At 49.7% G+C, this 25,170-nt stretch overlaps 1 protein-coding gene across 1 annotated transcript in view; it reads left to right on the top strand.

Moving 5' to 3' along the window:
- Mur2B (Mucin related 2B) overlaps positions 1-24,428 on the top strand; it is a 145,235-nt gene extending 120,807 nt beyond the window's left edge. The window contains exon 8 of the mRNA NM_001201595.2: positions 23,664-24,428. Coding sequence (NP_001188524.1) covers positions 23,664-23,674 — 11 coding nt within the window. The 3' untranslated portion in view covers positions 23,675-24,428. The remainder of the gene's footprint in view (positions 1-23,663) is intronic.
- Positions 24,429-25,170: the final 742 nt, after the last annotated feature.

Genomic DNA, 25,170 nt, shown 5'->3' with positions numbered 1-25,170 from the left:
TTCTAAAGTTCACATCAACTTTTTGGCATGCGAAACTTGAGAGCCAGGAATCCTAAGAGCCCGATGCACTAGCTCGCCCAGGAGCACGGCGCTTGTGAGCTGCATCGTCTATTTTTTACGCTAATTGTTTCGCCCGAAGATGGCGAAGATGGCCTGCGCTCCAGTCTGCCTTGCTTTTAATGCAAACTTTTTATTTTATTGAAGCATTAAAACGCATTTTTTACAACCGAATCGCAATATTGACGATGGGCGGACTCAGTCTAGCCAAGTTGTCAGTCCAAAGCAGCTGGGAGTCGGTTTGGGTTTGGCTCTGGGTCTGGGTCTGGGACAGCGGCCGAAGGAGCGCTTAATGGTCCATTAAAGACAAAGATTTTTGAAAAATTACTACGTTCACTTTACGGGCCAACTAGAAATGGCGAATGCTGCCGCAGGCAAACAACAAAGTTGTAAAAATTGTTTCGTTTTCGAGCCGTGGAATGCGCTGGCCCGCTTGCTAGTGGGTGGTGTTTGTGGGTGGGTGGGTCTTTGCTTGGTTGTGTTGCAAGTTCCTGTTGCGGCGGTAAACTGCCGTAAGTTTAACAGCAGCGCATAAACTGCAGCAGGAGCAGTACCGCCTCACCTCGCCTCGCCTCGCCTCCTCAGTCCCCTGAGTTTCCTTCGCCTTGCCATTAGCAATAAAAAGAGGGATGGTAATGTGGGGGAGGGGTTTGGGGGGGTGGTATTCGGATGGGTGGCTCTGCGTACCTACGTCGAAGATTGAGTTATGTGCGTTTCGACTTTGTTTCTGGCCGGGATGGGGTTGGAGCAGCGAGTGGCGGGCAGTGGGCGGTGGGCGGTGGGCGGTGGGCGATGGGTGGCAAGATGGAAGAGCGCGCGCTGTTTCGGCAATATAATGGTAATAACCGAATCGTTACAATCGCGCTCAGCTCCGTTCGTTTTTAGTTGCCATTAGAATGCACACACACAACACAAATGGTATGGTTGAAAGGGGAGGGGGGTGAGCGGGAGCGGGCGGCAGTTGCAGGTCATGAATTCGCCATTTTACAGCCGTCGTATTTTTTCCAGCCATTCATTCATCCATTCATCCAGCCAGCCAGCCGGATTCATCATCCCTCCGCCTAAGCTCTTATTCTTGGAGCTGATTTTCGGTGGGTGGTAAGACTGGGACTGGGAGTGGGTGTGGGGCTGACTACCCTAGAAATAATAACGCTTAAACTTTTTAGTGTTGTCATTAAATTCCTCGTGTAAGTTGCCAAAGGGGGTTGATGCGATTCTTCTCGGCCGACGCTGTCTTCGGTTTGTTTTTGTGTGTATTTTGTTACTGTTTTTATTTAACATTTTAATGTCGCTTCAGCCTCCGTCTTTGGCTAAGGGGTGAAGGGGGGTGGGGGGGGGGGGGTCAGGCCCGAACACTAACGCCATCCCCTCTCAGCCTCAACCCAGCACATCTGCAGGTCTATAAATTTCGATATTTACTTTTTATATTGCAAAAATTTTTCTGCTGACGGAATTACGGAAATTAAAAACGAAATGAGCCTGAACCAGCCCGCCAGGGGGGTGGTGGTGGGGGTGGTTGGGGTTATTGGTTGGGAGACGGGAATGGTGGCTGGGTTGAGATGTCAGCTGACATTTGAAGCACCCCCATTCACCCCTTGTCCGTCCGATGCCACTTTGGTCATAAAAGGAGCATTATTCCGTGCACTTTTTAATATCCCGCACAGTTTCAACTTGCTGCCAGCTCCTCGAGGAGCGTGTCTTTCCTCTTTATACTTAATCGTAAAGTTTAGAAACTTTGTAATGGCTAAAGGCCCCCAAATATCGCGTGGCTAGGTGGGCGGTTGGGTGTTGGGTGTTGGGTAATGGGCAGACCCAAATCGATCTATCTGAATCTGAAGATTTTACCCCCAATTCGGATGCACACAAACCGTTTAATAACTAATCAACGGACTGTGGAGGCTATACCATTTTCTAAATTTATGCTTTTCCCGCATAGTTGTAAACTGAATGTGAATGTGAGCGCCACCCCGCTGAACGCTGCACTTTTGCCGACGACAGTGCTTTGATTTGATTTTTACGCCGCGCCATAAATTGTTTAGATGAGTTTTTTAATCGAAATTGTTCGAAATGACTTAGGTGCGCATAAAATGTCTCTCTCGAGAACGCTTTTTGTGCCGATTCAAGTGGGTGTGTGGGGTGGTTTTGTGGGTGTTGTGGGTGAACGGAAAGCGCTTTGCGAATAAATTGCCGGCTGATTTCGCTGCGTTCCTTTTATAGGGCTTATAAAAAGAATATTTTTAATAGCGCATAAAAGTGTTTGTTAGTTCCACGAGATCCCGGGGATGGTCCCCTCCTGCCCGCCACCAGAAGTGGAAATGGTGGTATGGGTATTATTGTAGTATTGGTATACGGATATGGATATCGTTGGAGGAGGGTTGCTTAGCGGACGCACTAAGCAGGCGCCTAGTCGGTCCGGTCGCTTGCCAGGTGGGATTCATCCGGCCAATAGGATCCAGTCCGGATCGCCGGGCGGATGTGCCCTTCCGCCCTTCTCTTTTTACTGGCTAGCGGTGGCAGCAGGACTCGTAAATGTTGCCGAAAACTTTGAACTTGATGGTTTTCCCGCCCGCGTTTCCTTTTCTTTTACGGCAATGCCGTGTGCTGCCCCAAAACCCATGCCACGCCACGCCATGCCCAATCCTGCTTCCCCCATATCTCATGTGGTCATGAGCGAGAGCTGCGCTTGCAACACCGCCGAACCACATAAAAAGATACATTTGGCAGGCACCCAAACGACGCATAAAACGCGTTACTTTCATCCATGAGCGACGTTGATGGGCTCATAAATGCCGCGAATGTGCATGAAACGCGTATTTTTCTACTTTTTGATGATTTTGAAATTTTGTATGCGTTGAGTGCCGTTAAGTGTGTGCCACTGCCACTGCCACTGCCACCGACAGCGCCCACCTCCTTAAGCCCTTGGCTCGTGTGTCCGCTGGCCGTGGCGTAACCCCAAAAGGGGGAACAGGCCACCGAAACTTGAGGCAGCCGAATTGTTTTTAACCCACTGAGGCATGGTGATGCGCGGCGGAAGGGGTGGTGAGGCGGTGGCTGCGAGGGCGGCAAAAACGTATACGGAGGCAGTTGCTCCTGCCGTAAAAGTAATATGAAATGTCTCATTTTTAGAGCTTCGAAATAAAAAAAGTTATCGGCGCATTTCGTCAGCAAACCTACAAAGGGCTCGCCCGGAGCCATAAAAGGGCTGCGGTTTAGTTTTCATCCCATCTCTCAGCTCAGCTCCACTTGCCTCCTCATCTGCAGTCCCGTCCTGTCCCGTCCCGTCCCGTCCTGTCCTGCCCCCCAGTTGCTCCGATTTGTGATGCCTCAGTTCGTTTTCCTGCCTAATCCAGCAAATTAACAGCCGCCCGCGGGAAAACCCATGCAGAAGTTCTGGAATGGGATTGGGCTTGGGATCGGAGGCTGCACCGTTCGTTGGCTTGCAGGAAACTTTCTAGCCGACGCATTTGGTCTGTAATTATCGGGGCCTGGCTCCAACGATTTGGGGTTGCTTTGGGGTGCTATAACTCGATTTGGGGCCCATCACCATTGATCGCTGTCGATGTTATTGTTGTGTGGTGAGGTCGCTTAATCGAATGCTTTTTGTTGCCCATAAATGGCAATGGCAATGGCCAGCCGGGAAAGGATGAGCTCCGGCGGTTGCGAATGAGGACGGATCAAAAGGAGGAGGAGGAGGAGCTGTCATAGTTGCACATTTTAAATTAGCGTATCCGCCATACAGCCATGTACGACACATCCACCGCATCTACAGCCATCTTTGTTGGTTTTCGGACGCCTTTTTGCTTTGTTTTTCTCTGGGCTTCATTAGATTGATTTTTATTTTATTGCCTCGCATTTTAGGGCGGAGTTTTTGCATATTTTTTGCGTGCGTCCGAGCGAGCGAGCTGGCGCATTCGCGCTGACCCCCTCCCACTCGCACCGCCAATCGCACTCCCACTCGCAATTGCACTCGCACACAAGAGCAACAAATTTAAGTATATTTCGCCTTTTTTGTCATTTTTTTTCCCCCACTAAATTGCCAAACTGCATTGGGCGGTCTGTGTTATATATGTAAGTGCAGTTGCATCGGCTACAATGCATTCTGCATGCTGCGTCTTTTTTTTTCGCTGTCATCGTTTGGGTTTTTTCCCCCAAGCGCTCTCTGCTTAATTTTATTTATTTATGGTTTTTATACATTTTTTTTATTTCAATTTGCGCTGGCCTGCTGCCCCACGCCTACCGCCCCCCCCCCCCCCCCCACATCCACATCCTGCCCCCTCGAGTGCGAGAATTGCATCGCATGCAGGCTGCATCTTCCATCTCACCTTCCGTCCCGCTCGCACCTCGCGCTGCACTCGATCTGTGGCAGTAAACTGCATATTTCTGTCCAGGGGCGAACTCGAAGGTCGAAGATGCCTAACTCAATGCGGTCCTTACAACTAGCTCTTCATTTATTCATTTACGAGTATTAATTACGGGTTAGTTAAAATATAAATATACATAATATAAATATCACATGCAAATCGAGACGATTTTCGATCGTGTGTAGAGAAGTTGGCCACATTTTTGTTGCCTACATTTGGGGGATTTCGAGTGCGCTCCTGGAAAATGCACTTGCTGGCAAAAAAACTAAAACAAGTGTCCGCTGCGTCGGCCTCTGCTGCTGCTGCTGCTGCTGCTGCGGCAGCTGCGGCTGCAACATCAGCTGCGAATGCAACTGCAACTGCATCGCCGCCTCATACGTGTCGCCCTCTCGCTCGCTCCGACTGAGTCCGGCCTGCTCTGGCCCACGGTTTAGGATGTGTGCGTTTTGAGCCTGTTTTTTGCGCCTTTGCTTTTTTGCACTTTTTGGACAATTTTTATATATTTCTAGGATTTTTTTGAGCGCTCCCTTTTTATTTTTATTTCAGGGCCAAACGAGCCGAGCGCAGCCGAGTAACGCCGAACCGTGCCCCTCCCATACGCAGTTGCAGTTGCACTGGCGATGGGCGGTGGGTGGCGATGGGTGGTGGTGGGTGGTGATGGGTGGTGATGGGTGGCGCTTGGTGGGCAGTTGCAGTGGCCAGTGCAGCGGTAGCCTGCTGTCATTTCACTCGCACCCAGGCCTTTCGCAATTGGGAATGTGTTGTTTGATTTTTCCCCGCTCCGCGTCGCAGGACCTGCTCGCCTTTTTTTTCGGTGTATGTGCAGTCAGTTTTTTTTTAGTCTTTTGTGCTTTTTGGGCGGCTTTTTGTTTGGTTTTCGCGCTTTTTTCGCCTTCCTGTTGCACGCAACTTGCAGCGCTGCGTTTTTATTGGCTGCCGCCGAATGCTGCGGCATAAGTAGGTGCACGTTGCACGCTGCCCGGTGCACGGTGCATGTACACGATTTTTTGTGTTTTATTTGAATCGCCTTTTTGCGTGCGTATGTATTTTAGCTATCGACGTTGGCTTTTTTGGTTGCCTGCCTTTTTTTTAGTGTCCGCTCTTTTTTTTTGGAATTTTTGCTCTGCTACTTCCGCAGCGACGCTTAATGCAAATAAAATGTTTGCGTTGACTTGCATTATGCTGATGCCTGGTGCTTCCAGGACCCCCATCGCCCCAACCTCCCCCCGCTGGCCAGTGATAACGCATCCTGTGCATTGCAGGATCCCACTCTCTTGGCCAGGCCAAAACCGTTTTTATTTTTCAGTCATTAAAAATTGCCCCTGCCTGCAACCGTTGTAGTCCTGTTTCTGCTCCTGTTTGTGCGCCCGTTCCCATGCCCTTTCCTGTTCCTGGTTATGGTTCGGTCCTGCTGCTTCTAGTGGGTTCAAGCCCCTCTGGTGTGCCGCTGTGGGTCGAATGTGGGTCGCCAACCGAGGCTTTTTGTTGCTGTCTTTGTTGGCAAGCTCGTCGCATAATCGCTTCACACGCAGCCTGCACTTGACTCGACTCATCCCGTGCATCCCGCTTCCTGTCGTTTTTTCGGCATTTTGCATGCAGCTCTGGGCCTTTTGCACCACCCACCAGCTGCATTTCAGTTGTCGTGTTTCATTTCACATCGCCAGTTTTTCTTCTGATGCTTTTTGCCCACTTTTTTCGGCACTTTTTTGGGCCGGCCTTGTCTGTCTGTCTGACTCATTCCAGCGCCGTGCTCTGTGCGCTCTGTTGTTGTTTGCCACTTTTCACATAAATTTCGCTCCTTTGCAAAATTACCGATATTTTGATAGCCGCCAGTGGGTGGGCGGGTGTGGGTCCATCCCATCCACTCGCATAGGCCAGCCAGGACTTAAGCTGCCGATTAACATTTTGTAGGCATTTCAGCTCTGCAGGATTGCCAATCTCATGCACAACCATGTCCAGGCCCTCAGCATCTCACCTGCCCAAACTAAACCACTGGCCACCAGGCTGCACCGATTTGCCTTTATTGCAATTAAACTCGTGCTTTGTGCTTTGCTTTTCAAACATTTGCATTTGCCACTTGACGCTTTTGTGTGTAATTGATTTTCAACGCTTATTGTCAAGTGGCAAGCAGAACAGCAAGCGCAACAAAGCGGTCCCAACCCAGCCAGCCCCCTCTGCCTTTGCCCTCAGGTGCTTTGCCAAACTATTGTTGTTTTGTGTTTCGTTTCTGCTGTTCAGCTGTTGTGTGTTGTATGTTGTTGTGGCTGCCTTTGTTTTGCTCCTAACAGCGGGCTCAGTAACTTTGCCACAACTGCTCCAACTGCCTGCGCTTCGAGTTCTCCTCGAAATGGCCCGTTTGATTGCTGCGCTGCCATCGGTGGCACCACCGCCAGTGCAAACACAAATTAATTCCGAGCATTTAGGTGCATTGTGCTCCCTGTGTCCTTGACCACATGCCAGCGAAAGGGGCCGCGTCAGTTAGCAAGTCCAGCGGCAACCCCTGACCTTAACTCCGCTCACTCGAGCTGTTGGCATAGCCCGGCGAGGGAATCGATTTCCGGCATCGATCTTCTAGCAGGGACTTAACTTTAAGCGTTGAACGCTTTTAAGCCACTTAAGATTCAAACAGGCATATTATCGGAAACTATTCCCTTTGTTGTCTAACCCTTTATATACAAAGTGAAAAACCCTAGAAGACTGTGAGTTTTTGCCTAATCCAATTTTTCGCCAAAAAAAAAAAATATGTATTGTTTTATTTCACAAAAATTGAAGGATTCGTCTATATATGGCGTTGGACTCGTAATAAAATTTCATATCGAATGGCAATTAAGGATGGATATAATAAATATTGACCGTTTTTGGAAAAAATTTCTCTTATTAAAAATGCGAAAATTTTAGAAAAAATAAATTATGCGAAATAATCAGAAAAATGATTGGGATCGTTAATTGGGATCGTTAGCTCCACAAAACAGTAATTGTTGTGTATTAAGTTTTTTGGCCAAGTTATCACGTACCAGCCAGCCAAGGAACTTAGTTCTCCTTTAATCGTGATTTGTTGATCAAAAGCATTTAGTTTTTGGTTTACTAAACTTTAAGGAATCGTCTAAATATAGAATGTAATACCTCGTTGAGTTCGTAATAAAATTTCCCATCGGATGGCGTTCAAGGCTCAAAATTTAAAATTTGAGCCATTTTGAGCAAAAAATGATGATGTTACCCCTTTTAAAAATGTAAAATTTCGAGAAAAAATTAACTTTTACAAATCATCAGGAAAGTAATATAATTCGTTGGTTGGGATCATTAGCTGTGCAAAACAGTAGTTTTTATGGCTGTATGAAGTTTTTTGACCGAGTTACCATAGAACACCCTGGCAATGAACTTGGTTTTTTCTCTAAACCTGATTTTGTGACCAAAATAATTAGTTTTTTGTTCACAGGAAGGGAAATAATGGCTTAAATATGGAATGTTATACCTCGTTGAGTTCGTAATAAAATTTCCCATCGGATGGCGTTCAAGGCTCAAAATTTAAAATTTGAGCCATTTTGAGCAAAAAATGATGATGTTACCCCTTTTAAAAATGTAAAATTTCGAGAAAAAATTAATTTTTACAAATCATCAGGAAAGTAATATAATTCGTTAGTTGGGATCATTAGCTGTGCAAAACAGTAGTTTTTATGGCTGTATGAAGTTTTTTGACCGGGTTACCATAGAACACCCTGGCAATGAACTTGGTTTTTTCTCTAAACCTGATTTTGTGACCAAAATAATTAGTTTTTTGTTCACAGGAAGGGAAATAATGGCTTAAATATGGAATGTTATACCTCGTTGAGTTCGTAATAAAATTTCCCATCGGATGGCGTTCAAGGCTCAAAATTTAAAATTTGAGCCATTTTCAGCAAAAAATGCTGATGATTTTAAAAATGTAAAATTTCGAGAAAAAATTAATTTTTACAAATCATCAGGAAAGTAATATAATTCGTTAGTTGGGATCATTAGCTGTGCAAAACAGTAGTTTTTATGGCTGCGTAGCGTTTTTCGGCCAAGATGTCAGGTAACATCCCCACAATGAAAAGCGATAACCAGGTCCCGAAGATGTACCTTCTATTAGCCACTAATCTAGGTAGCGGTCTGCAGATCTCATTAGGCTTCACACACTCTCTCTCTCTCTGAAATAGTAACTGAATATGGATCCTCCTCCACAAGGACACGTTTCGGGGTGGCACTCGAATGCGGATGACAGGATGACAAGGCCTGAGTAGAAATACATAAATATTTCGCAGCAACGTTTGCCAATTTCGCAGAAAGTGCGAGGCAACGACAATGCTGGTCGGTCACAGAACAAAATATTAAAAATCTTCGCACGCATTTTGGTCGAGCATTAAAATCAAAGTAAAATGGCATCAATATAAATACTCGTAAATTTGCAATTTCGAGTCGAGCCCCAGAAAGCATCCCCCCATACCCACTCCCGTTGCCATCTTCGCCAGCTCTGTCAACATGCGCGGCCCACGAGCACATGTGAGGAGGAGCAGTAGGCAGGGATGGGGAACTGGAGCTGGGCAGGAGCAGGAGCAGGACCGCTGCGCCACAGCGGATCGTAAAAGGCGTGCTCCGTCGTTCTGGCCATGGCTCATTCGCGTGCTTAGCCTGCGAAGCGCATATGTTTAGAGAAATTAGTTTTTCATAACGCACAAGTTGTTATTGCCACCCACGCACACGCACACAAGCTCACACACGCACACACACGCGCATACGTGTGAGTGGGCTGGCTTTTAACGGGATTTTTTATTGCAAATTCTATTCAAATATCCATTCAGTTTTATGGGCCACGGCAGCCCCGCCGCCTTTGAAGGCCCGAAATTCGCATATGAGCTAAATTCCGCCAGCCATCCACCCTCGCACCATCCAAACAGCCAAACATCCAAGCATCCAACCATCTAACCACCCCACCAGTCCACCAATCCAACAGCCCAGCGAACCAAGGGGACCGCTCCGCTACCTTGTTGTTACCGTTTTTATTTTTATTTCATTTTTTTTAAACAAACACAATTTTTAATATGCCTGCAATTTTTATGAGTGTTTAGAGGAATTTTATTGCACAAGATTTCCCATGCCTAGGCGGGGGCTGCTGGCAGAATGTGGTCCCACGTCGCGTATGCGCGATAAGCGCCCACATCGCCCCACCTCGAATCGCATTTGTGTGCCCGAAATGTCCTCGAGTGCCATAAAAATAAAGAATGAAAATAATATTAAATATTATAATGTTAGAGGAGCGAACTGCTGCTGGTGCTCCGCTTGCTCCTCAAAATGCCAACTAGCCGGGTGCTCGGTGCTCGGCAGCTCGTCCTTAGGTGCCAATGGTTCCAAGACAAATTATCTGCCCTCCATTTGCTCCGAGCGGAACGTTAGCAATGCCTAATATTCCTCGTTCCCTATTATTCCCTATTCACAGCTCACGTCTTTTAGGCTCACTCTGCAAAACGTGCCTTCTTTCTCGCAGTGCAGAGAAGCTGCGCCAAGGAAACATGCCCATCATTAGGTATTGGGATTAGATATTAGCTTTAAGCATTGAGTCTTTCAAATCCCAGTCCCTTGACTGGTTAAATACGTATTTGCCACACTTCAAACCCGAATCAGGAAGTGATAGTATTGGGACTACGCATTTAAGATGGATATATACTGAATAATTAAGACTATTGTTTTCTTCGTGTTACCGAAAATAACATTGAGGAACTTTAGCTTTAGGGTCTAGGGACTCGCAGCCCGAGCTCTATCGCATCGCTTTCTGTGGCATATTCTCAAAAAAAAAAAAAAAAAAAAAAAAAAAACCATATGAGTGCAGCTTCAGTCCCGCAGGAGCCCAGCTCATTTGCCCTTATCGCCAGACACAGATCTTGGGCAGTAAAACAAAGGCGTTCGTTCCCTTCTGGTTAGTCCAAAGCATTGATCCCAGTTGGCCAGCGTCCAACGACCATCGTCCAATGTCCCACGTCCCATGTCCCATGTCCCATGTCCAGCTGCGGCGGCTGATCCGGCTCGATGGACCAACGGATTGAAGATAGAGAGCTAGCGACCGCTCGACCCCATTTATGGATCATCATAAAATGGCAGAGACAGGGCCTTATGGAAAATAGGCAACAATATATTTATTATTTTCGTGCAATTTCATTTTGGGAAGAGCGCGAAGTATTATTACCAAAAGTCGTCACTGATGCAATCGCCGATGGTAGATGGTCGATAGAGTTGGGTCCATGCCCAGCACTGCCTTCACGTATGGATGGGTAATGACTTTTTTATGGCCATGTCGGAGCAAGGCCAGAAGCAGACGGGCGGGGAAGGAACACACAAAAACACAGCCAAGTATTTTATGACATGTTATTAAAATGCGCCATCGTCAGGAGTGCTGCAGGTGGGTCGCATGTGCCCAGGATTGGGCTCGAAAGGTCGTGGCCACACGATCCTGTGTTATTAGAAGAAATTACTTGTCGGCCTTCGAAGGTATCGGCATTGGCAATGGCACTGGCATAGCTATCGGTATCAGTCTCAGTATCAGTATCTATCCCCGTCTGCATTTTTATGTATTGCCAAAATGATGTTCTATAACATTTTTATTATGAATAACGGTTATAAAATTGCGCGGGCGAAACAAAAGAGCTCAAGAGCGCGAATTCCGAATCCCGAATCCCGAATGCGGAATACCCAGATCCCATAGCCCAGAACCCAGATCCCAGTAAAGAGGAGCCAAAGCAGCAACAGTCGCAAGTCAAGGAAGGACTCGCTGCTTGCCGGCTGAGGAGTCCTGCGGCCACATAAAAAAGCCAACACACGAAATGCAAATTGTAAATTACAAATTTGCAATAAAAATTTTTAATAGAATGAAACATTTTGCCTTTATGAGTTTGTCTTTCGGCTGAATTTATCTGCTTTTATGATAACGTTATGTGGGCCACGCCCCCTGCCCCTGCCATTGCCTCGTCCCGTTGGCTCGTCGTCATCATTTTCTCGTATTGTTCTTGTTTGTCGTAACAGTTTTGCATTAACATTAACGTAATTCTCTTTGGCATTATCATAAATACATTTTACGCATATTGCCAAGGAGGCTGCCTCCCAGCGGGCTGGTGTGAGTGGGTGGAATGGACGGAATTGGTGGTTTGGTGGCTGGGTGGCTGGGTGGTTGGACGCAAGGCCATTGGGACAAGCATCGGAGGGCTTAGCGCGCACTTTATCGCTCAGCCAGCATGCATAGAAAGCCCATCAACGGGCACAGAGTCCAGTTGGTAGCTAATGCGGAGCTCCACTATGGGGGTGGGGATGCTTGGTCGGCGGTCCCTAGTCCCAGGGTCGCATCAGCCAACCACATGGCGTTGCACTAGTGGCCGGTGGGTGGTGGTGCATTAGTTGGCGCACGAAGCAACCCCCTCTACCGCCGAGAATTCCGCTCCGACTAGGCCATCAGCTCGTGACCAATCACCGCTGGCAGCGGGACTTAGAAGCCTTTCAAATCGTTGCATCCGCACTCGGCAGGCTCGTCGGGACGTGCGAGCGCACTCGGTGCTCGTCGGCTGTCCTGCCAGCTGGGCTTCAGTGGTGCGCTTTGCTTTTTAGCCCCTCTAATCAGGGTGCAGGAGGTGGGTGGGTGTGCTTGTCTGTCCGTCCACACTTGTCCTTCGGTTAGCAAATCGTCCTTGCTGACGCGCCCTCTCTCGCTCGCACTCACACTCGCGCTTCGATGGCTCCTAGCTCGCCTGCCGTCTCGCTCGCCCCCACACGCTCTATTCGCATAGTTGTGCTCGCCATGTGTGTGCGTGGTCGTGCTTTTCCGTCGGCATTTCCACACGCCAGCCACATCCTGGCATCCTGGCATCCTGCGAGCCTCGGCTCTGCTCGGCTCCCGTTCGGCTCGCCTCGGTACGCCCCCCAGCTGTCACCCAGCCGCCCCCAGCCTGACCAGCGACCACCTTCCGCCTCCCCTTTGCTTGCTGTTTTGCGCTTGTTTCTGCGTCGGCTCGTAGACGCAGCACCGACCGCAGGCAATTCATGGGCAGCGGGAGCGGACGGGCGGCGGGGCGCGCTGTCCTAGATTTGTTTAAATTATTTTGCGATAGTGTGATTGGCCTGTGCGCCCCAAGCCCCCCGCCAACCCGCCAGCTTTGGCCGCCAGCCAATGGCAGCCTTGCACATGCTTAGTCGCACTAGAGCTCGGTATCTGTCCGCACCCCTCCCGGTCGCCCCTCGGCCGCCCGGGCCTGACCTAAATGCGTGTCGTTGTTGCCGAATAGTGCATGTCAAAGCACCGCCCCGCCCCCGCTCCACCGCAACCGAACTATGGTGCTTTGGGCCAGGTTCTGTGGTTGGCCCAAATCGACGCACATGTCTGGGTGTGCTTAGTTTTTGTGATAGGCCATCGGCCGATGGGGCTGGATTTGCATATGTGTGCATATGTGGGGGCGAGCTTAGAAACTACTGGCTGCCGAAAGCTAGTCCAATGGGGCATAATGTGGTTCTTAGAAGTCCTGGAAGTACTGCGATCGAATGATCCTTTCTTCCGTGGCACCCACCCTTCCTCAAGAGTTTTAGACACATTTCGTTAGCATAACAGAGACGCTTGTGAGCGCCAGGCATTTAAATTAATTTCAAAATAATCATGAGCAGGAAGTGGGCCACTCGAGAGGTCGGTGGAGCATTTGGGCTTAATTCCCGGGACAAGACAAAAGCTGCGGGGGGAGTACGGGGGTTGGGAAACTGGAGGCACTGGAGGTACTGGAGGTACTGGTGGTACTGGATGTACTGAAGGCACTGGAGCTTGGGAACTCGGCATGTGCGTGTGTGCCAAGGATTTTCAGGGTTAAATTAGCTGACTGTGAGCGTGTGGTTAATTTTTCCCCAGAGCAGAGTGGCGGGGAATGAAGTGTCCTGGATGGGAAGGGAAGGAATGGGATGGATGGATGGATGGGATGCTTTGTCAGAGGAACGTGGCTGCTGATGGGCAACGTGGCTGACGATCTTGCCTGACATCTGAGACGCAGCTCCGGGAACCCGTGGCACATGTAATGAAATATGCTTAAGAAGTGCCCCAGACCCTCTGCCCTGCGTTCCTTTCATTCTATCTGTTTAACTTTTCGCCGGGGTCGGAGTGTTGCCTACGCAGCTGACGGAACAGCCCCAAGGACGGGGGAGGTACGTCGGGCTGGCTGGGGCTGCAATGGGCGCTGGCGGTGCGGGGGCGGTTGCGGAAAACAACAAGCATATGAAAAGTTTGTTAAGAATTCTTTTTGTGTATGCGCTAACCCACAGAAAGCCGCACACACACACGCACGCACACACACACACACACACACAATCCTACTAATGCCGCAGCTACATTTGCGGTTTTAACTCTTCGCCATATCGCCCCCAAACACCCACTCACATATGTCACATGCATAGTTAGTTGGTGGGTCCTGGAGTCCCGAAGTCCCCAAATTATGAGACAGAAAATGCGACTCATTAAAGTCAGCGCCAGCAATCGCCGGAGATGAAGAATGATGGATGTTTCCTGATGGATGCTCGGCTTCGTGGTGAATTGGCCAAGACTTGTCTCAGTTAGCTCCTTTGTGCGCAACGGGGAGTGGAGTGAATAAAAATCGAGTACACAAAGCGAGTAAAACAATTCTGCGGCTCCGCTCCGTTGGACTAAGCCAACGATGGGCTGAGGAATAGGCTGCAGAAGGGGTAGGGTGAAGAGGGGTGGGTATGTTGGGGTGTTTGGGTGTATGTGTGCGACTGTGGGTGTTGCCAGGACACTTGGCAAATGCGTGGTTGTGTGTGTGTGATGGTTGTGCGAGTGTTCTCCGTTGCCTTGAGGCAAATTAAAAATTTCGGTTCTCGACTTTTTTCTCTATGCTCGCTTTTTAGCCGCGCTCCTTGCAACTCTTCCACGAGGGTTTCATCTCTTCCTCCTCCATCAGCTCCTCGGCCGGATCCTTGCTTATTTTTTGGGTGCTCCCCTCGTTTCCTTCTCGGTCGGTCGGTCGGTCGCTGGGAAAAACTTTCTAATAATGTTGTACACAATTTAAATAGAATTTGCTGTGCTCCGCCAGCGGAGGACTCCCCAGTCGGAGGCATCGTGCAAAATACTTGCGGAGGAAGGCGCACAATCAACTTGGCCAAGAATATGGCTGCTCGCAAAGGGGGCTGGGATGTTGGGATATGAACACGCGGTTTCTCATTATGCTAACGAAGTAAAAACTTTACAAGCACATATGAGCGCTGAAAACTCTGGCCGGGAATGGGTGGCAAGTGGAAATGGCAGTGGCAGTGGCGTGGCATGGTGTGTGTGGGGGCAAAAAATTGAAAGAAGACGCAGCAGCCCGAAAACACAACAACAGGCGAGCATATATGTATGTATAACTATCGCAGGCAGCGCAGAAAGTGCAAAAAATAAGACGGCAACAAAATAAGGCGCCACAAACTGCAAAGGCAGGGAAAATTAAAAGAATCGAAAAGAAAAGAGAAGAAAAGGCGGTGACTTAAACCCGAAACCCGAAATAAAATATGCATAATAATATTCACAATAATACATGCATATGCCGCCGACTTGCCAACTTTTCGCTCAGTACCACCCGCCCAGCCCCAGACCCCTCTTCATCCTTTGCACTCCCGCCTTCCGCCACTACGCTTAGCGCCTTCGCTAAAGGAAAGGGGCGTGGCCATGCGGCAGTGCGTTTGGCTGGCGCTGCCAAGTTGCTAACAAGCTTAGTTCCCCTTGCGCAACTTGCTCATTTTCAACACGGGCACGGACACGGGCACACAGGATCCCGGGATCCTTTGAGCCGCTCAAGCAGTGCGAGGAGCACCGTAGAAGTGCTCCAACATTTTTAATTAATTTAGCTGCCCGAATCGCAAAGCCACAGAACCCACATCATCCGCCAGAGTTGGAGAAGCCACTTTCCAAGAATGTTCTGCAGTAATCAGCTATGCATCAGAGCCATTGCACTAAATCTATCTTGTTTGCTTTTAACCTGGCTAAGTTCCCTCCTAGTCGGCTTATAGTTTTCGGATCCCTTCGATATTGCCACAATTACAATTGGATTTGAAACTGTTTCTTGAGTAACTGTAATAGATTTGATATACATTTTTGTGGCCTAGAATGAGTTGACTTGGAAAAAGGGAGAGAAACGATGGCTAACTTTCTAAGTGAGATCCGATTTCCGAGACGAATGTCTTACTTGGCTGCAATAAACTTGCATCCACTGGGTTCCCGAGCGCAAAGTGGTTCCGGCCAGGACGAACGATTCTCCGGGCTAGAGTACAGTTGCGTTCCACTCGGCTTTCCGGCACTAAGAACGGGTCTTTGTGATTCCCGACAACTGTCCCAGAAGTGTGTAATTACTCATAATGCCAAACACCCGGTTGGGCTAACAAAGGACTTTAATTTAATTGCGAGTAAACAAAGGCGCCTCCACAAGGGGAAACGGCAGTTGCAGAAAGCAGGAGGCAGCAGTAGGCAGGAGCCCACCGAAGACCCAATTCAGGTGGCCCAACTGGGGAATAATGGGCACTTTTGGCGATGGTGGGGGGAGCGGAAGGATAAGAGCCTGATGACAGGATACATTACGGCTGCTGTTCCACAACAAAGGAACTAGATCCTGGAGATCCCCCCGAACGGGGACGAGTGCTTTTCAGATGAATCCAAAAATATCCGAGAACAGTGCGTCGTCCTGCAGCCTTGCGGCCTTAATCTTCAAGTTCCAGCGTATCGATTGACCGAAAAATGCCTTTCTCCAGGAACTGGGTCTAACTTTCCCGGGAACGCGAAGGCGCGGACGAGGCACGTGGTCTGGGCCAAGTTCCTTCGAACAAAAAGAAGCAAAACGAAACCGCAAATGAACTCCTCCCAGAAGTAGCTCAACATCTGCCGGACGACGGCCGTTGGCCTTGAAGTGTCGAAAAGCAACAAACAAAAAGTGTCTGTTGCCAGGAGGCCAGCGCCTCCTCTCCCCGCTTACACTCAGTCCACCCGTGGAGGAGAAGTGGCCATGACGGGACTGAGACGAAGGGATCCGATGCACTCATCGCCTTCTTATTTCCTTTCCATCCGCCAACAGGCGCCACCCCAGCCTCCTGCCCAGCCACATCAGCAGGGGCACCATACAACTGTTGCGTTGCGCCGTCACTTTTTCCACCTTTAAATTTGGCAACAATTCAATTTTCTGCGGCTTCCTGCCTGGAGTTGGTGTGTCGTCCTCTGGCATGGCGTGGCGTGTCACCTGTCCTTGGATGTCCGCCTGCCCACCCACTGGTCACGCGGCCCAACCATCATCCGATGCCAGCTACGACTCTCTTAGAATACGAAATGACACCAAAGTCGGCCGCAGAATGCGCTCCCCAGCAGGTGGTGATCAGGGGAGCATGGTGGTCACCAGGGCCAACTTTCAAGCCGCCCATTCCGGCAGGTGGGCGGGGTGACAGCAATTAGCATTAACACAAACGACTTGACTGCAGTTGGCGAACAAACAAAGCGCTGGGCAGGTCGAGGCGAATGACTTGTATATTGGGCCACTCCAAGCAGCGAGCACCAAGCACCAGGACCTCCTCTTCTCCCGCCTCTCGTGCTGCATGCGGCATGGGGCATGCGGCGCAATTTGCGGCCCAGTGACAACATTGCTCGGCCGAATAGAGAGTGGACGGTGGCCAGAGCACCGGTCAGGGACCGGGACTCCGGACATGGACATGGACATGGCGCAGGACAGGACAGGACACGACCGAACCTAACCGGACCGGACAAGATGAGAAGAGGGAGCAGGAGCGGTAGGCATCAGCAGCACTTCGCCGTAGATGCTGGCAGAGGGGTGCTCGCTCGCAAGTCAAACAACGCAGAGAAATGAATTATAAAACAACATGCCAACAAAAAGCAGGCCCCTCTGAACCTGAGCCCCTCGCCTTCGGGATGTGGGATGCGGGATGCGAAATGCGGAATGCGGGAGGGCATGGAGCCGTTAGCAAAGCCGGACGACTGCGGCGCGGAGCTGGGGCATTCCTGGGGTGGGGCCGCATGCAATTTTTATTTTATTTAAATGTAATTATCTGCTTGAACACAAAAAAATGCTCATCACGATGAGCAGCATCGCCGGGCAACATCCACAACAGAAACAGCAACAACAACAGCAGCACATGGGGTAAAACATCCAACACAAACACACTGACACCCACACACTTGCACGGGTAAAAAAATCCATTAAAATTGTGCAGGAAATATAATCAGAAAACAAAAGAAGCGAGCAAAAAAATAGAGGGAAAATCGCCAGCACACAAAAAAGGAGGAGTAACAAAAACATCACACATGCAGATGCCCAGAAAGTAAGGCGGAATAAAAAGGAAATGGTAACGCACCCAACCGCCCACTGCAAAAAGTAAGTTTGTCGGTGGGTAGCGAGGTGGTACGGGTGGTACTGGACACTGGATCCTCTCGGGACACATCGCCCACCCCCAACCGCCCGGCGTAGGCATCTCCGGAGCAGCAGGCGTGGCCTTTTTGTGCTCATTTACCACGCACTTTGGGCAACGGCAACTGCAACAGCAACTGCAACAGCAACAGCAACAGCAACAGCAACTGCAACAGCAACTGCAGCGGCAGCGGCAACGAGGCTATGCCTACGCCTATCGACCAGCGACCAGGATGCAGACCACGACCAGGACGAGCATGCCACCAATGACGTGTTGCCTTTTCGATTTATTTTTCGACAGGCGCTGCCCGCTCCCCTCACCTGCCGCCTATATACCCACGGCACACACTCACACGCACACACACACACGTAGCCACCTCGTATGTACTGCCATGAGCGGCAGTGTGTGCGTGTGCGCCTCCCTTTTTTTTCTGCAGCGCAGTTTTCGTTTACTTTTTGGCGGCCGAAAAATGTTCAAAAATAAAACGAGCGCCCGCATTACGTGCGACACCCGCGCACCCCACCCATCAACCATCACCGAAACCACCCACCGCCCACCGCCCATCGCTCACCGCCCGCTCCACCTCCCCCTACTTTCGGCCCATTCAGTGCTGGCCAACTGGACCCACCGCCTGCGAGGAGGAGGCTCAGGTTCCGGCGAACAACAACAGCGCCATCGGCTCGCCAGTTTATCGATGTCTTTAATGAGAAGCGGGGATTGGGATGTGGCACAATCCGTGATTATGGATGAGCAGTGCAACCCTGCTGGGATGCTACTCTATAGTACACCAAAGACCAATGCACAATGCACAGAAACCACTTCAAATGTAACTTAGAGAAGCACCTTCATAGCGTGAACGTTCCACATGTCACCAACTTCAAATGGCACAAGTATGCAGCTAAGCGATTTAAGAGTGGAAACTAAGCCAGGATTAAACCGTGCACAGTCCACGGATATGGCTTTTTTTCTCAGCCCGAGGCGCATTCCGTTTTGGGACCGAGATGAGCAAGCGGCGAAGTGGGAAGCAGCGGCACTTTGAGGCTGTTGTGCAATAATTAAAATCATGTTAGATGCTTTGTGGCTGCGCATGCAATTCCGCAGCTGCACGCTTGTGTGCCAGGCGACTGCTGACAGGCGACAAGCTCAAAGCGATGAAATGCCACCCAGCCCCAACAGTCCTATCCCTTCTGGATTCTGCATTCAGCACACCAAATTCGGACGCTGATGTCCGCTCCGCAGTTGAGCCTCCGCTGCACGTTGCTTGCTGCATGCAGCATGCTGCATGATGCAGCTGGAGATTAAAACACGACTTTGATGCACTGATGGCGTCTTTGATTTTAGTCGCTGTCGCCTTTCATCTTTTTGTGGCTTCACTCCGGGCCACTGGGCCCGGAGCCTCCTGGTGATTAAAAACCGTTTGGCGGACGGACTTTTGCCCGTCCGTGGATTGGGCATAGTTTCCAAGTACAGTTGCCGCTCCACAGTTCTATGCGGGATTGGGGGCGACGCTTACTGACCCCTGGCCAGAGGCAGCCAGCACAGTCCAATCGCTGAAATCATTTTCAGCGCCATAAAAAGTTTTGAATTAAAATGCCAAACAACCGCCGTCACCTTATCTAAAACGAGCTGCCGCGAGGTTGGTGGTGCGGTGGTGGGGTGATTTGTCGGTTGGGTGGCGTGGATTTGAAATCGCCAAATACAATGGTAGCTTTCGGGGTGGAGGAGTTTGGTTCCAGGTGGTAACCCTTTAATTCTGATCCTTTTTTTTGGACAGTTTTTTTATTTAATGTGCGCATTTCCCACATGTCGACGATTGTGGTGGCGTCGACGCCGGCTGAAACTGGGACGCGGAATGGGCACCAGGATGTGGATGAGGCACTGCAGTCGGCGCCAGCGTCCACGTCAGCTCCGCTGGAGTGGAGTAGAGTAGAGTGGAGTGGAGTGGAGTGAAGTGAAGTGGTGTGGAGTGGACCAACTTTTTATCGATCTGCCGCATAGTAATGAGGGGGAGATGGGTCGCCAAATACGCCTAGAGTGGTTGCCCCCGCGTCAAATGTTTGCTCCTGGCCACGAGTGGTTGAGGGGGGGGGGGGGGGGGGAGTGGGTTTTGCGTCAGGTGGGGGATGCACTAGGCAAGCGTTGGAAAAAGCACGAATAAAGCAAAACAAAAGCGAACCCAAAGCCCAAGTGATTAATTCAGTATGCGGAATATTCATATGTGCACCACCCACTGACCGCCGACACCCCTCGGCACCCCCTCCCCCACAATCTGCGTTTACGAGCCAAGTCATGTAATGAGCAGAAATTTCCAGCCCAAAACTCGAAACCAGAAAAAGGGACCCAAAAACAGTGGCGTTATAAACGCGGGGCGGTCGGGCTGGCTTTCCAGGGTCGGTGAAAAATGAAGGGACGCGAAGCGCCAAGACCCACGTACTCCCCTACTCCTCGCCTATCCTCCGCCAACTCGACCGCAGCCACTTTCTAATTAAGCGTGCTTAGTTGTCGCGGGTTACGCGGGCTGTGCGGCAAGGCGGTGGCGTGGTCAACGGATAGCCAGTGCGGAAAAGGTGGTGGGGGGGGGGGGGGGGGTTCGTCCGGACCTCCGGAAGGGTCAGGGCGCTGGTCAGCCCAACATGTCAGCTACAGACGTTGGTGGTGTGCACACGCATGTCTAAAATATCTAAATCGCCATTCGTGTTTATCTCTCGTTGTGTGTGCAGCATGATGGAGGGGGGGGGGGTTGATGGGGCTGGGGGCAGTATACGGTGTACATACTATTAGGTACGCCTGTACATACAGCATAGAAGTGGGTGGGGGTAGATAGCGCTGCTAGGGGGCTGAGGGTGCGAACCCTTTTTGTTTTGACTGAATGATGTTGGCAAAAAAAAGTTTCTAATGAAAACTCCCCGAAAAAAAGGGACGAAACGCTCGCACAAAGAGTCCCCACTTACACAGACGCATTCCCGTCCAAAGGGTTGACTGACTAGGGAAAGGGTGGACAGGGAAGAGGCGGTCCCCTCATTACACAACGCAAATATCGTGTACACATATGCACGTACAAACGGTATGTATGCGAATATGAATATGCAAATAGAGCTCTGTCTCTGCGGGTGTATGCCTAAGCAGCAGCAGACAAGACGAAAGGGGCCGGGGGTAAAGAACCCCTAACTGGAGCCGCTTGCATCCCTTAAAGACCTTGCACACACACACACACACACAGAAGTCTTGATATAACCCCCAGCTGAGATCCCCCCCAATCCCCCCACTTACGATTATCACATTGCTATCGGTCGCGCCTAGGCCTCCTGTCTTCGCAATTTGTGTAGTTCAAGTGCAGTTGAGCAAAGCACCCATACCCACACCAGTGCCCAAGAGCGACACATGTACAAGTGCAGGAACACAACGGGAACAGGAGCCAGGACAAGCACGGCGAGAGCAGGAAGAAAAGGAGCAGAGGACAAAGCCGAAGGACGAAACAAAAGACGCCTCCCCACTCCTCTGGCTCACTTCATTTCACTTTTCATACTCGCACACCCGCAATCTGAGACAAGTTTGCCTGGCAGTCGCCTCGCCCGCCACTCCTCCATCCTCGCTCCACGACTCGACCGGCGAGCACCACCCACCGTCCTGGAGGCTGCTTCAATAGCGTCTCGAACTTTTCGTTTCGTTTGGCCCTCCCGCTTCGCTTTTTGTGGATCGACAAGTAATTCAGCCGTGCAGTTTGACCCCATACCGCTGGAGTCGCCCTGCGCTACTGCACCGGGACTTGTTTGTGTGCTGCGACATTCATTAGCCTGTTGTGCAGACATGCCACATCCCACTTCCATCATTTCCACCCCAATCCCAAGCGGTCTGTGCAAATTACTTAGGGATATGAGTTTTCTTTTGCTTGCTTTCTTTTCTGCCCGGCTGAAGCTTCTGCCTAGTTTTAGTCATGTGTGTGTGCATGAGTCTGAATATGAATCTGAATATGAATCTACTGTAGATAACAATATCCTGGGCTTGGGAGTGATTCAGTCATCAAGGCAAAGCTGAGAACACCCATTACCACCTGACAAATCTGAGAATAGGATATAAAGAGTGAAAGAAAGAATAGAAAGATGTACAGTCAAGAAGCAAATGCAATCCAACTCTTCTATGTGTGCTTTAGCATTATTTTCATATTTTAATTTTCTAAACTAAGAAGGGAAATATTGGGTTTTACGACTACTGCTTTATATACAAGTCTATTTACGTATTTCTGGATTGTTCAACTCCACTGCAATTCTCAGGAATATGCCAATGGCAAATCCCATCCTGCGACCGTAGAAACATGGCTTTATGGCCGCTCAAGTGGGATCGCAAATAAGTGTCAGACGTGTGAAGGGGCCTCCTAATCCGGCTGCCCAATTTGCCGGCTCCTTGGCGAGGCGTCAATCGCTTCGTTGTTCCTAGGAAAGTGAAACTTCCACACACACACTCGACACACTGCTGTGGAGTTAAGAGGGGTTGCCGGGGTACGAGGTCGGATGGGAGGCGTAGGCAGGCGAGTGTGTTCGTCATTGCTGCAAGGGGGTGCTTAGGCGTTGCAGCTTTTCCGGCTGCAAAATGGGGTTAAATTGCACAGAAATCACGCGTCGTGCCGGCCCCACACCTTCTCCCTTCCCCTCCCCATCTCCCTCTACCACTGCAACTCCAGCTCAGAATCCGAATCCCCTCACCCCCGCTGCAGCAGCATCATCACACACACATGCAGAGCCCAATGTCGCTTTGTTTGGGAGCACTTAACACGACGATGACGACATGCACTTGAGCCTTACAAAGGCCTGCCCCATTCCCTCCGACGGTGTCAGCATTGCACAGTTAGATGCACTAGACAGGCACGAGACAAAACGAAAGCGAGGCGAGACGCATTCTAACCCTTTGGCGCACATTCCACCCCCAGCTGAATCGGTGGAGGGGTTGCATTAGAGTGCCGACTGCGGCGCCTGCTGCCTGTGCAACCTCTGCAGCTGAGACGCTCGTCTCTTGGCACGTCACGTTAATGTAGCATCCTCTGCTGGCCGCAGCTTTAGTGTTGCACCCCCAGAAGCAGCAGCGCTCCACACCCACGTCCACGCCCACTCACTGCCCGCCCCCGTCAGGTGTAAAAAGGGGAAACTGCGATGCACCTGGGGGATGAGAAACAGGGCGCAGGGGTACAGAGGCTGCAATGAAAGTGAAACGGTGGTGGCTCCCGCCACGACCGTCTACACGCGCTCTGGGGCGGCTTAAGTCGATGCTGGCTGTGCTGGCTGTGTGCACTTTCCTGCACTATTCAAAAGTGAACTGAGTGGCGTCTGGGGTGCCGTGCCGAATGGGTTGAAGAACGTATGCGAGGCGACACGTCTGCCCCACAAGGGGTTGGCATGCTGGCATGCTATCAGGCTAGCATAGCATGTTGGCATGGTCGGGATGGGTACGCTGCACTGGGAAGATGCAAAGATGGCGATGCCACTGCCACCGCCACCGCCATTGTCGATTTCGATGTCGTGGAGAACGGAAAGTCGATGGGTAGGTCGATGGGGACGGGTGCTGGCAATGGAAATGGAAAGCAGCCTCAAGACGCGCGGATCCGAGGAAACTCGAGGAAAGGAAAGTGAAAGCCCAGCTCCCATTGCCCATAAAAGCGAATGAAATTTCGCTTAGGCTCGTTGCGTTTCTTGCGAGAATCGCTTTACGAGTCCTCCGCGATGCCAAAACTTTGCTCCAACATAGAACACTGACAGAAAGTACTGAGCTCCTAGTGATTTGTATTAATTTTAAAGTTAATTTGCTTCTCCGTATTTGCTTTCCTTTCAGATGGCGTGTGAGATTCGATTGTTTTCAGTGAGCGGCTAGGGACGAGCCAGGCGAAATGAACTTGAAATGGAGGCCAGAAACGCACTAATGTCTTTCAACGACTGGACCGGCAAATACCAAGTTCGCTGATACAGTACCAACACCCCTGCCCGCTTCCGCCCACTGTGGCGGTCTCATGTGCGCGGCGACAAAGTTTTTATTCCTTTGTTTAGAATAAGCATAAATGCGCACGTGTTCCGCCCGCTTTAGTGCACGGCAGATTGGGATGGACGGTGGCAAGGACGGGGACGGGGGCAGGATCCGTTAAATTTTAATGCGCCCGTATCGATATGCGAGCATGGTCCGCGCCACCGGAATCTATAAAAGCGAAAATCGCGTGTCACCATCGTGGGATTCCTGTTCCTCCAACGTTGCCTGCGAAGTCTCGATAAGCCAATTGCCATCTGGAGGTTAGTTGCTGGGCCAGGAGTGGCGCTGCATTGCCACACCCGCTTTCAGACTGCTCCCAGGCCATGGGGGCTCGCCTATGAATATCCCATGAGCTCTCGCGCTTCAGCATATGCGCGCACTTTGCATAAATTCGCAATGTCGCAACTTCTAATCAATACCGCCAAATGTGGGCGCAGAGCTCAGTGAGTAGTCCATTCGGAGGCTGTGGAATTCGCTCAACCGAAGCAAAGAAGCATATAATTATTAATTAATGGATAATATTGAGTTTTACTTTTTACTGGATTTGCGAATTTAGGAATAAACGTATCAAATAACATTTTTCTTGTTTGAATTAAACGGCAACAAGTTAATTAAAAAGTGTGGCATACTTCTGGGCATTCGATCGGTAAATGGTTCATGGATCGTCTAACAGATGGCGCTCCACACTTTATCATACACCACCCTCATGACCTCCCTAACCTGGTTTTGACCTAGAAAGTCTTAGTTTTAAAATTCATTAGAATAATCAAATAAATAATAATTACTATGTTATATCAACTATTATAATTCTCCCTATCATTTTTAGGATTAAAAATCTGTTAGTCTTAAGTAACCAAGACACATTGTAAAATAAAATAATTTAAGCAGATCAAATTAAGTTGCCGCATGGGTAACAGTGCGTTGATCAAATAATAAAAACATCATCTTTTTTTTTTATGTGGATGATGATGTTTTTATTATTTGATCAACGCACTGTTACCCATGCGGCAACTTAATTTGATCTGCTTAAATTATTTTATTTTACAATGTGTCTTGGTTACTTAAGACTAACAGATTTTTAATCCTAAAAATGATAGGGAGAATTATAATAGTTGATATAACATAGTAATTATTATTTATTTGATTATTCTAATGAATTTTAAAACTAAGACTTTCTAGGTCAAAACCAGGTTAGGGAGGTCATGAGGGTGGTGTCGCTTGAGTCTTCTTTTGACTCTAGTCCGAGGGTCAGCATTGACCACAGCTGCAGTTCCTAGCTTCCTTGCTAGGCTGTTGGGGTGTACATTAAGCCTTTCCA

Source organism: Drosophila melanogaster, chromosome X (genome assembly GCF_000001215.4).
Source record: "Drosophila melanogaster chromosome X".
In the NCBI taxonomy this organism is placed as follows: domain Eukaryota; kingdom Metazoa; phylum Arthropoda; class Insecta; order Diptera; family Drosophilidae; genus Drosophila; species Drosophila melanogaster.
Note: the sequence above shows the minus strand (reverse complement) of the source record. Positions and strands in the feature narration are given on the sequence as shown.